Below are 12,010 nucleotides of genomic sequence, written 5' to 3' on the forward strand. Positions count from 1 at the left end.
CTGGGTGAAAATGTCATGTTGATGCCATAGATCAAGGAATGATTAGACTGGTTCAAACTGATAGAAAGGAAACAGTAATTCAAATAGCCAATCTACAACTGAGGATTAAAGAAGAGCATCCCTGAACTTTCAACATGTCAAACCTTGAAGTCAACATGTGATGCCACTCTTTTCAGCTAAGAATAGACACCTTAGACTACAACTCGCATGGACAAGTGAAAATTGGAAAAATGTTGCCTTGTCTGATTAGTCTTGATTTCTGCTGCTATAATCGAATGATAGGTTCAGAATTTAATAGCAACAACGTTAAAGCATAGATCCATCCTTCCTGATCAACATTTCAAACTAGTGGTGGTGTATTGGTGTGGGGGACCCCTTAGTTCCAGCTGAGCAGTGTTTAAATGTCACAGCCTACTTTAGTATTATTGTTGACCATGTCCATCACTGTATGACCACATTGTATCAATCTTCTACTTCTAGCAGGATAATTTACCATGTCACAAAGCTGAAATCATTTAAAAAGGTTTTATTGAAATGTCCTGCTCAGTTACCAGATTTAATTCAATTCAATAGAACACCTTTGGAATCTAGTTATTTTCCTTTTATTCTAGCTAAAAACAGCTCATGGATGCACAGTTTGCATCTCTGTGTTGTTTCATGAAGTGTGTGTATGTAGTGACAGAAATGGCTAACATTGCAGGTAGGCAAGGATAAGTATCAGCAGCCCTGTGCGGAGAAGTACTTATTGACTCTTGATATGTTACTGTAAAGTAAAGTGCCATGTATATTGCTTAACAATCTGACATGTGCTCTAGGCAGTGTCTGTATATGAATTCTGCAAATTGGCAATACCTTTAACAGATTGAAGGCCAGCCAAAACTGTTACCATGGTTCCAGTCCCTTGACTGTTGCTGTGTTTAAAATGTCAGTCATTGGTTCTATTATCACTGTGAGGGAGGCAATTATGGTTACTTGTAATAAAATAAATAACCCATTGTTATAAAATTTGTATTGTGTTCTCCAAAATATATGTATATAACTTGGAAAAGTATACAAGATATGTAATTTTCATGCTGCCATGGGATTTAAAAGTGATAAAATCAATGTATCATAGCCAAGTGAACATTGTAAAATTACCTTTTGCATGCTGAGATGAGTAATGTAAGCTGTGTGTAATTGGCAGTCTAAAGAGAAAGCAGAACAAGACTAAGCACTGCTCTGTAGATATAAAATCGGTGCTGTTTTTATGCTGGAACGTAGTTTTAGTGCACCTGTGTCTAGACTATGGGCAATAAACTGTCTACATATTCTTAACACACATGAAAAAGCTTTAAACAATTTATGCCTGACCTTTCTTGCTGCTCTTAAGGACTTGTTTACACAAACTACATGTAAAAGCAACCGCCTCCAACCGAGTTGCATGAGATGTTTGTTCAGGCAGTTTGTTGAATAGACAACCAGTTCCAGATGACTTGGAATCTGCTGTGAAACGCCTGTCATGCCCTACCACTTGCTTAGCATTGACAAATTGTAATCTTAGGCAAACACAATGCAATTTTCTTTCATTTATATTTTCAAATGAAGTTGATCCTTGCAATCAACTACAAGAATTTAATTTAGCATCCACTTGTTCGGTATTATGGATATATTTTTTTTAAGAGCTTCGAACCACTTGCTGGCTTTTTACATAATTGAGCTTTTAGCTGCAAAGATCTGTTCTCTAAGAAAAACCCACTGGCTGCGTTCAAAACTTATAAATACATAGATGAATGAAGTCTTGTTTTTTAGTTGTTCAGAAGATTAAATATTATAGTGTGCATGTTCTGGGCACAGGTTTCCTTCCTTTAATTGTTACAGCAGCACTGGTTTGGCAGTACTTGAACCAGTTAGCCCAAGGATATTGGCTGCCATAAGAGTGTAGATGGATATGCAGCTGGCTAATAAAGATCCTTGGGTGTTCTAAGATTCATAAATCCCATATACAGCTCAGCAGACAAAGGTTCCAGTTAGTTGAATTTCTCCTTATTACAGAAATCCTAGGAAAGATTGTGGTAATTGCACAGAATAATAACAATATATCCTCACCAAAGTAGTTTTTTGGGAAGAATCAATTTGTTATACCATTAAAGAAGTATCCAACAAATTAAAGATCTTTCCCTACATACAACAATCCCTACATCCTATACAGCATAATTGGAACATTGAAAATTGTACAGTGTTACTTCATGATCATTTGTGGTCCATTATATACATTAAATAGTAAGTGGATGTTTTTTGTTTGGCAGTGACTTTTAAGGCTGTTTTTTTATGATAAAGTATTAAGCTTGTATGTTTGGGGGAATAGAACAGGAAGTAGGTGTGGACACGGAGTAGAACTGTGATCTTTGTGTACTGCATTTTATCTATATTTTTGTTGGTGACTGTAAAAGTTAGTGACTGAAGGGTGATAACTGAAAGTTGGTTCCATTGGTTAACCAATTCCCATGTTATGGAGCTTTGATATATTCCTATATGGTTGGAACATGGCTGATTTTTTTTTATATAATTTTACTGTTTTTACTTTCTGCATTTTGAAGAGTTTCCTTGCCATTGGTATTGAAACGCAATGCATTGAAGGTGAGATTGCATGGGCTAAAAAATATTTTAGGATGTGGGCAATTGGCACAGAATAAATTTCACACTTTTCCTATGAGACAAAACTAACTTTTTGAACTTGTCACTTAAAGGGACTGTTAAACCTTGATTACACTGGATACTCTATTTGGTTAATTCAATTAAAATAATATGAACTTAATAAACAAGTATTGTTTTTATTGCAAACACATCTAACCTGTTGATCTACGAGTTATGCTGTAATATGAGGAGACTGGTCTCCGGTTGCACTACTCCAGTGCGGAAGCCGCTGCGGATACATTATACATTGTATGATTTAACAGGCTGTAGTTGTTCCTGAGGAAGCGGACTGTATAATCCTAGAAACACATTGAACTTTCTCAGTCTGTTTGTGCCTATGTATACCAGCATTTTGATGTGTATATTGTTTTTTGATGTTTTAATAAAGGAATTGTATTAATAAAAATTACTGTTAAACTTTTTGGAATGGTTAGATGTTTATTAAAACGCCTTTAAAGTCCTGGGTCTATGACCTTTTCTTTTTATATTGTTCCATTAAAGAAGTATTATTAAAATGGCATTCTTTACTATATTAGAACAAAGTAATCCTAAAAAGTATCCTTCTCTTGGTGGGATCCTGTCCATACCATGGCATGCTGTGTCCTAGAGAGTTTGCTATCTTGGGTGACTGAGGGAGGGGCAGCTTGTGGATCATCTCCTGGAATTTTTTTAATAACCATTATGTGTTTAGATTAACCTGAGCTGAGGGACTTTGTGCAATGGATTCTGTAATAACATTATTATGTTTCTTATGGCTGGTTTTGTTTCGTATAAAGTCTGAAGAACCGGCTTGAACGTGAAATGTGTCACGTTTCTAACTTATAGCAGGTCTCAATAATACCTTTGGCCTCATGACCATGACATGATGTAGTTAACACATCCAGTGTTAAACTGTGTAAAACAAATCTTTGGGAAACTCTTTATTATTGTTATAATTATTATTCAGCATTTATAAAACACCAACATATTATACAGCACTTTAAAATTTTCATAGTTTTCTGATGTTTTTTTTTTTTTTTTACTTATTTTGTACTAATATAAAAAAGAATGCTTTTTTCATTATACGTATTTTGTAGTATATGTTTTACTTTTTCTAAAACCACTTTGGTGGGGATATGCTGTTGTTATTATTTTAAAGTACTTCCTCAATAATAAGTTCATGGAGTAGTGGCCCTATTTATTTGAGTTCTTAAGCGCACACTCCACTCCACTATTGTCTATATTTATCTCCAAGAAACATTCTGTCTTCATGGACTGATCTCTAAGTTCTGCAGCTTGGCAGGCATGTTCTAGTACAGCTGTAGATGTGTGTTTAGATAATGAGTTTTTTTTCTTGGCAATCTTGGACAAATATAGTGGATCTCCTCTTGTTTGGATGTCATGCATACAATGGTAATTATATTGATGAAAGTATTGTTTTATAAACCTGAGCTTCAGGGCTTCTAATATTTTGCCCTTGACCTGTGCATGGTTCATCTATATCATTTCCTGGAATTCATACCAATCCAGTTAAAACTATATTTTACTGTGTTGCTATTAACTCCTAAAACATTTAAGTTATGTCTTGGCATGGTTCAGCTGACAGAAATGCTTTATTCATTATTTTTTGTTGGTTACCTGTCACAGCTGAGAGGAAGAAGGCATTCAACTGGCAGCAGGGACAGGCAATTGTAAAGCAGAATGAATTACTTCTCTTAATGCGATAATGCGAACAATAAGTGTTTTGATGATATTACTATGCTTTTTATTGTAAGAAACTGCCCATAACAGCTCTACATATTTTCACAACCATTTAATGATAATTTTGTCTACAGTGATTGGTGAACTTTCTTTCTATTTTAACGGTATTATCAATTCTTTTTTTAAGGTGAGAAACTCCAGTGGTTCCAAAGTCATCTTGACCCCAATAAAACAGAGTATACCAAGCAGGAAGCATGTGAGCTAATTGAAAGGTAGGTAAGGTTATTTACATTCCATTAAAATAAAGTGCCTAGTTGTAAAGGTTAAAATATTTCCAGCAGTTTTTGTTTTTTTATGGGTTACTGTACATGACCGATGGCCTTAAAAGCAAATCAAACACAGCATGCTTTTTAAGTGCTTACCAGGAGGCATGACTTGCATTTGAAATGTGTTTGGTATGTGTTTGGCATGCATTTGTCATTCTTGTACATTGGCTTCCTATAGACTAGGAGGCATAAAAGAAGTGAATTGCAGAATAACAGGACATATGCCATTTACAATAACACAGCATGATGCAAGGCATAAGCAACAATACCAAGGTACCTCCTCCTACACAATTTAAAGACTTAAACTACATACACACTTCCATAGGTTCTCGCCGGAAAATCAGCTCAGGGTCGATATCGGACAAGAATCTGAAGTGTGTACAGCGCTCATCGTTCATCGTCCGAACGACCGTCCTGGCGGATCATTGGACGATGAATGATCGTAATGCAAGTGAAGGGGAAGAATTCGCCGCGGGGTGCCACTCTGTCGCTCTCCCCCTCCCCTCTCTCTGCATAGAGCAGAACGGTGCTGTATGTACAGCATCATTCATGCATCGTGGAGTGCTTAGTTGTTGGAAAGGATCGTGAAAGATGCTTTCCAATGACTATAATTGCAAGTGTGTATGCGGCTTTAGTTCTAGATTTACCATTATAAACAGACATATCTGTAGCAACGCCATTGTTCATGTACAATTTCTCCTCTCATTTTTGTCATGTTTTATCAAAGCTGTTTTTCTTTTTTTCTTTTTTTTTTACGGTATTCCATACCGTAGTAGTGAAATATATTTAACAGTGAGAGATTGATAAGCCTCTCAGTTAAGCGTACCAGTACTCACAAAATCAACTTTGGCTTATGGATAACCCCCAGGTCTCTCCATCGCCTAGGCGGTGACCTGCAATCTGGGAAATGCCATCCATGATAGGAGTGTTTCTAATCCACTCCCACTGCCCTAATTAGGCAGAATTGCCTGGGACTCCCATGTTTCTCGAGTGCAACTGCCCCATCTGCAGCTGCTGAGCTTGTGGGCTCCGTTCAGAGGGGAGGGGGAGTGGGTGGAGGAAAAGGTAAGGAGAGGAAGAAAACGTGAACTTGGAGGTCACATGCTGGCCACTTCTAAACACTTCAGAAGTCATTGGACCACATAAAAATGACATATGATGCCACCTGTCAGCATTTACAGCAGTTTTTCCTGTAACATAGTTTTATTGTTTAGGAAATGTGGCTATTACAAGGGTTGAGACAAACCGTTTCACATAGCTGGGGGTGCGTACAATGGTCACCATTAATTATGGTAAAAACCTTTTTCCAAAAAGTGTAACTGTGCTGTAACTGCTTAAAAGTGTTAGCTGAAAGCAGTGTTTAATATGTCTATTTTTTTGGGGGGGGTTTTGAAGTCCAATAAAAACCTTTTTTGTCCATTTAACAACCTCTCCACAGGGTGACAATATCATTTTGGGATTCCAAGGCAGAATGACCAGCACTGTCACCCACTTATAGTAAATGAAAGAAAAAAATGATCTAATGACTTTTTATTCGAGATCAGTGTCACCGGTTTACATTTTGCTAGAATGTGAAGATATAGTATTAGCATTCCCAGCTCATTGCATGTACCCAGTATACCTGGCAGCCAGGAATTTATTAGCTTGTATCGCTTCAGACTACTTACACACATGCAATTATTATAGTTGGAAACGAATGATTAATGACCGATCGTCCGATCGTTAACAAAAAAAGTTAACAATGACTGGCCAACGGCGATGATGAATGAGGAATGCGGCGGATCTAATTGGGCAGCGATTGTTTGCTATCTATTGTGTGTACGGTCGTTCACTGATCATGGATGTTTCTGCGGTACACTTTCTCCAGTACACGTCACTTCCTGCATCATTCAAATGATGGTATGTAGTGTGTGTACATTATTGGTGGATTATATTTGAAAGATCGTATCGTTACAGCATGTACAGAATCGTGCACTATATGATTGTTCAAAATAATCGTGTATAATCGTTGATCGTTTGTTTTCTAAAGATAATTAGTGCACATGTGTACGTAGCCTAAAATCCTGAATTGGACAAAGATGCTGATGCCCAAAATGAAATGAGAAGAGGGGCGTGTATAATGCAAACAGGCAGAGCATCTTTTTTTTTTATAAGGAACATCACCTGCCTCTTCTGCAATAAACAACCATTTTGCTTCCAATTTTTTTAAATTAATTTTTAAACTTTAGTGAAGGTTCAGTATTGTATGGATCCTGTATCAAGTAGTTGTCCATGTCACATTGCTGCCTACTATCTATGTTTAGGGCTGCAGAGAGGGCGCAGATCAGAAGAGGTAGGAAGTAGTATTACAATTACACATGGGATAGTATTTAAAGCCTTACTCCAGGAAATTATTATTACTGGGGCACCAAGAGGTGTTGGAAAACAAAAAAGCAACTCTGGTTGCATTTCTTAGTTCTTTATGGCGTTGTTCTCCACAGTATTTCCTTTATACTACTATATATCCCCACCATCATTTAATGCAAAAGACTGGGAAAATCCTGTGAGTGCAAGATGTAATGGACCTGTTCCGGAGGACCCACCACGGCGCAGTGAGGCAAGGAGGGAACAGTTCTTCTTCTGAAGAGGACCCCATATGTCATGTGACTGGCCTGAAAATGTCAGGAATTTAAAAAAAAAAAATACAAAAAGTGATGTGATGGGGGATTTGCAAGGGGTGGAGGTAGTAGTGCAGGAGGAGGGCCAGATCCTGGGGTTGAGTTTTAAAAGGAATCTATTCGTTTGCACATAATGTGCAGCAAAGATAAGGGGGAAAAGCTGGCTTTTTGCACCGAATGGGCTGAATAATAAGGTGTCTGTTATTCCATGTAACGTTTACCATTGTGTTCACCACAATTCTCTAGCTAATTCAACTAGATTAACAACTTGTTTTATGTGGGAGTGCAGTTTTCTGGTTTAATCATTTATTATTAAACCATCTCAGGTCCTTTCACATACATTTGGTTTGCTTGGCTTTTATTAATATGAACCTAGAAGTAACCCAGTTTTCAGTTTTGCAAATTATATTTTTCTGTGCTGTTCTAAGCAGGACACATAATACAATTTCATATGCATTAGTTGGTGGTGATCATCACAGTCCTTTTCTTTGCTTTTGCAGCTACTTACATCGGTTTGATGGTGAGTTAGAACAAATTGAACTGCACAACAGCATCAAAGGTAGACAAGCAAGGCAACATTGCTCCCGGGAGACCGTCATTAAACAGACCATAGAGCGTGAAAGGAGACAGTACAGTGGATATGGGATGGGTACGATTTATATTATTTTTCTACTTTTCACAGCAGTATAACATTCGTGTTGATGTTTGCAGATGTATTTTTTTTTTGCATAAAAATTACATTGATGTTTTACAGTACCTTTAGCCATGCACACATACATCTTTGTTTCCTTTTTTCCTTGTATTATCTTAAAAAGTAGCAGCGCTCATCCTAGCAGACAACTTTGCCAAGGCTCTCCTGTGCTTTAGCATCATAGCTGTATATCTGCAATATGGCTTTACCCAAGTACTTCTATACTTCTTGCTGGACACGAAGCCCTACCGTGGAGCCTACAGTGCAGTTTGTTATACTTTTTCTCTGTTCCCCTTGCCTAGGTATTTCCCGATAGGGTCACCAGTCAACAGCCATTTTCCTTGAAGAAGCAAAGCCATGTCTACACGAAGAGACAGTGCAGAATAAGGCATAGGAAATTTAGGAACCCTAGCGATCCTGGGCAATATGGATGACTAGTTCCCTTGTTTCCCCTATTTTGGGTTCTTCAGCTTAGGTCCTCTGAAAGTACTATTGGGCCCAGGCTTTGGACATCAGTGCACTTCACTGGTTCATATGACATGCAATGCATGCACAGTATATCAGGATGTACCACTATTTTATATCTGCACTTAATGGTGCCTGCTAAAAAAATGGGAATGAGAGGGGCCACGTGACAAAAGCCATCTATTTTAATGCAAAAAGTCCCTATTTTGGAATATTGTCATTGCCAGAAATTGCAAGTAAATAGAAAGGGATTAATTCAGCTTTAAAGCGTTGTCTAATATTAGGTAAAAAATATATGTTTTGGGTTTTTAAGTGTTAACAAATGTGTATTTAAGTATGTGTTTGGGGGCGAGGGGGTTCCAGCAGTGAATGTGTTAAGGCACATCTTGTATCGCACTTATTTGGCTTGATAATTTGCCTGATAAAACACAGTTTTAGGTTTGTAATTTTCTGTGCCTTTTTTGTGCCCATTGGGCAGGGATTTCACAGCATAATTCCTACTCTTTGTTTGATGAACCAGCAGGTGACATGGAAGCTGTAAAGTTAAAATAAGAAATGGTAGTGTTGCTTGCTTGACTTGCAATACAGTAAAGCAGTGGCTGAACAGAATTACAATTTACTTGCAAAGTAAAATATTTCACATAGACTGTTATGTTTGTTCTTTACCTGTTTAGTTGATTGTCCTGCTTTAAAGAAAGAATATCGACAGAATGTTAGATTGTTTGGTCCTACTGACCTTCCTCTGAATAACCGTATTGCCTAGCTGTCAGTAGCATTGTTAATAGTCTTTCTTTCAGTTCATCCTGTTTTTAGTGTGCATACACAACGGTATAATTTGGAAAGAGGTTGATGGCAACCAAAAATAAGTAAAAGAAAGGCATCTTCATTACATACCTCTTTTTTTATTAAATAGTATCATTCACTACCTGAAGGCAGTAACCTTTTTGTGCATAAATTCAGACTTCCTACATGTTTGTTCCAGCTGTTAATATCTTATAGAACTGCGAAAGGTATTGGACTTTAAGCATTGTATAAATAATTGGATGGAATTTACAGTCTCCCATGTTACTTTATTCAGTGCCTTGGAAAGTTAAATAAAGCATGAACAACTTTATCTGCTTTAAAAAATAGCATATTTGGATACTATTTAAATTTAAAGTCCCACTAAATGGTCTCCATTTTTGTCTTGGTTTTGTTACCTTAAATCCCCCTCCCCATTCAAAAATATTATGGAATTCTACAATAGGGAATAGAAATTACATCAGATGAATATAATGAGATACATCCCTCTGCAGTTTTAAAGACTAAGGAATGGCATAGAGGCAAAACCTCGCTTACATGGTGAAGAACAAAGCCACAAGTGGCATCTAAGCTAAACACTGCTACATAATATGTTCTCAAGTCTTTAAAGCTTGTTCAGAGTGAGTTTTGCTAACCCCCTTCCCAGTAAAAAGAAAGCATTTGTTGGTGCCTTAAATTACCTTCCTTGCTACTTTTTTCTTTACTGGGGTATTCCTGTAGCCAGCTGGCTACAAGAATGGAACAAGTGGCATTTCTATGTCCTCGGTTTGTTTAATGTCTGAAAAACTAATCACATTAATGATGTGACCTTGGATGCAGGATGATGCTTAAACAGTGTGCTGATAATGAACATTAGTAGATCCACACTTGTGTTAATTTTTTGCAAGTGGCTAGTGGGTGGCAAACAGGAGTGAGAAAGGAAAGTTGAAGAATAATTTTGTTAAGCCCCAAAATACTGGTAATAGTCATATATTTACTTGGTGCCATATCTGCAGAGAGCCTTCTGCCAGAATTTTTTCTATTGAGCTTTCACATTCACACTACAATCTCTGTTCAATTCTAAAGATTGTTCATACTTCATCAGTGGGCATAGTTCCACTTTTTTTGTCTTCCCACCCACTCTGTTTAGCCATAGAAAGCAAAGAAAATTCCCAGTACTTGCTGGAACATGTGGCTCCCTTTCCTTTATGTAATGTGACAAGCTCATGATTGGGAAAGGTGCAACCACTTGGGGGCTAAGAAACAGTGTTTATCCTGATATAGGCTCATACTACAACAGTTGTGAGCTTTGTTTACTTGTTGCTTGTGGCTAATGAAGTTAAAGAAAAAGGAAGCTTAGGAAAAAAAAAATTGTATGCTTTGGAAGGAGGAGTCATTCAAGCAAACTTGTTGCTTTGCCTTGCAACCCATGATGTTTCTGAAAAGAAATGTGTGCATAGTTTATAGTTTGCTAAAATGAACATATTGCAACCAAAATATTTTTCTGTTTTTGTTCTATTATATTTTTTTAAAGCTGAAAGTGGTTATTTTCCCTTTAATGGAATAAGATCCTTTGTGTTAAAAAAAAATGACTCACAAAGTATGTTTTCCTACCCTGACCTTTCATGAAGTCTTGTTAAATGTAGTCATCCATCTGTTTTCAGCTAAAAAAAGCCAATATTACCCAGAAGAGTCTTTTAATGTAAGCTTTCTGCTGCAAATTCTCACTTCAGGGGATCGCTGCTTGTTTTAATTTGCAACAGCCTTTATTTCCTTTAATGAATATTTGCCTAACATTCTTTATTAGATAGCATTTGCTTAGGATGTAAGCCTGAGAATATGCTCACAAGTTGAAAGTGAATATAATTAATTAGAACATATTTAATTGTAGGGAAACTTGTCAAAGACTAAAGAAAGACTGCCCTTGTACAGCAAAAGATTCTTTTGCTCTCCACTGCCAGCCATCTTCCTTCAATCGTAGTCAGGTGACCCCAAGTCATCTAAACGTCCACATGTGAAGGTATATGTACACTGTACACTCATGATGCTTAAAAAAGCCTCTGTACAAATAAGATTTGCCCAAACGAGGCAATGTTTTGCTTTGGCTTGGTTGTGAAGGCAAACTTAATTGGGGGGCTTTTAAATGTACACAATGTGCAGCCATTACTATGTTTTACTACTGTGAGTGAACATTCTCTTTAGCTGATGTCTGCTGGAACCCATGGTAGTATATGATAATACCACTGGGTATTTTTACTCAATGAGCAGCTTGTACAACAATGTACAACCATTGTTAATTCCTTGCAGATCCAAATATTGGGTATTTGGGACGATTTTACAATTGACTTGAATCAGAGCAACACCACTACTTATCACCCACAAAGTATCTATTCCAGTGCACTGGCAGGGTACAAGCATGCGCTTCCAGATGCTTTCGCTCCTTTCAACTCTTTCAAGGTTCAGTTTGGGTCTTCCTTTTAAAATTCTGGAGAAACTGAACTTTGTCATTTCCTCATTTCCTAGCTTAAAAATGCAGGTAGAGGACAAAGGACTATCCACTTGTATAGTTTTTCGATATCTCTGAAGGCCACCATTTTGGTAGAAGTAGTCATATCTTCCAATTCGGAAAAGCAAGTAGCAATCAGATGCATCTCTGCCTTAAATCTCACACTGCAGATGTATAGCTATGAGACTACGGCACAGTAGTACTTCTCAGACTCACATACCAGAAGATACAC

The 12,010-nt window shown here is 37.2% G+C and overlaps 1 protein-coding gene across 2 annotated transcripts in view; it reads left to right on the top strand.

Annotated features, from left to right (window-relative positions):
• TMA16 (translation machinery associated 16 homolog) overlaps positions 1 to 12,010 on the top strand; it is a 56,218-nt gene that overhangs the window by 15,862 nt on the left and 28,346 nt on the right. For both annotated transcript variants that reach the window (XM_072406005.1, XM_072406004.1), the window contains exons 4-5: positions 4,541 to 4,625; positions 7,837 to 7,985. In XM_072406005.1, the coding sequence (XP_072262106.1) occupies positions 4,541 to 4,625; positions 7,837 to 7,985 (234 nt within the window). The remainder of the gene's footprint in view (positions 1 to 4,540; positions 4,626 to 7,836; positions 7,986 to 12,010) is intronic.

The sequence above is a fragment of the Pyxicephalus adspersus genome, chromosome 3 (assembly GCF_032062135.1).
Source record: "Pyxicephalus adspersus chromosome 3, UCB_Pads_2.0, whole genome shotgun sequence".
Lineage (NCBI taxonomy): Eukaryota > Metazoa > Chordata > Amphibia > Anura > Pyxicephalidae > Pyxicephalus > Pyxicephalus adspersus.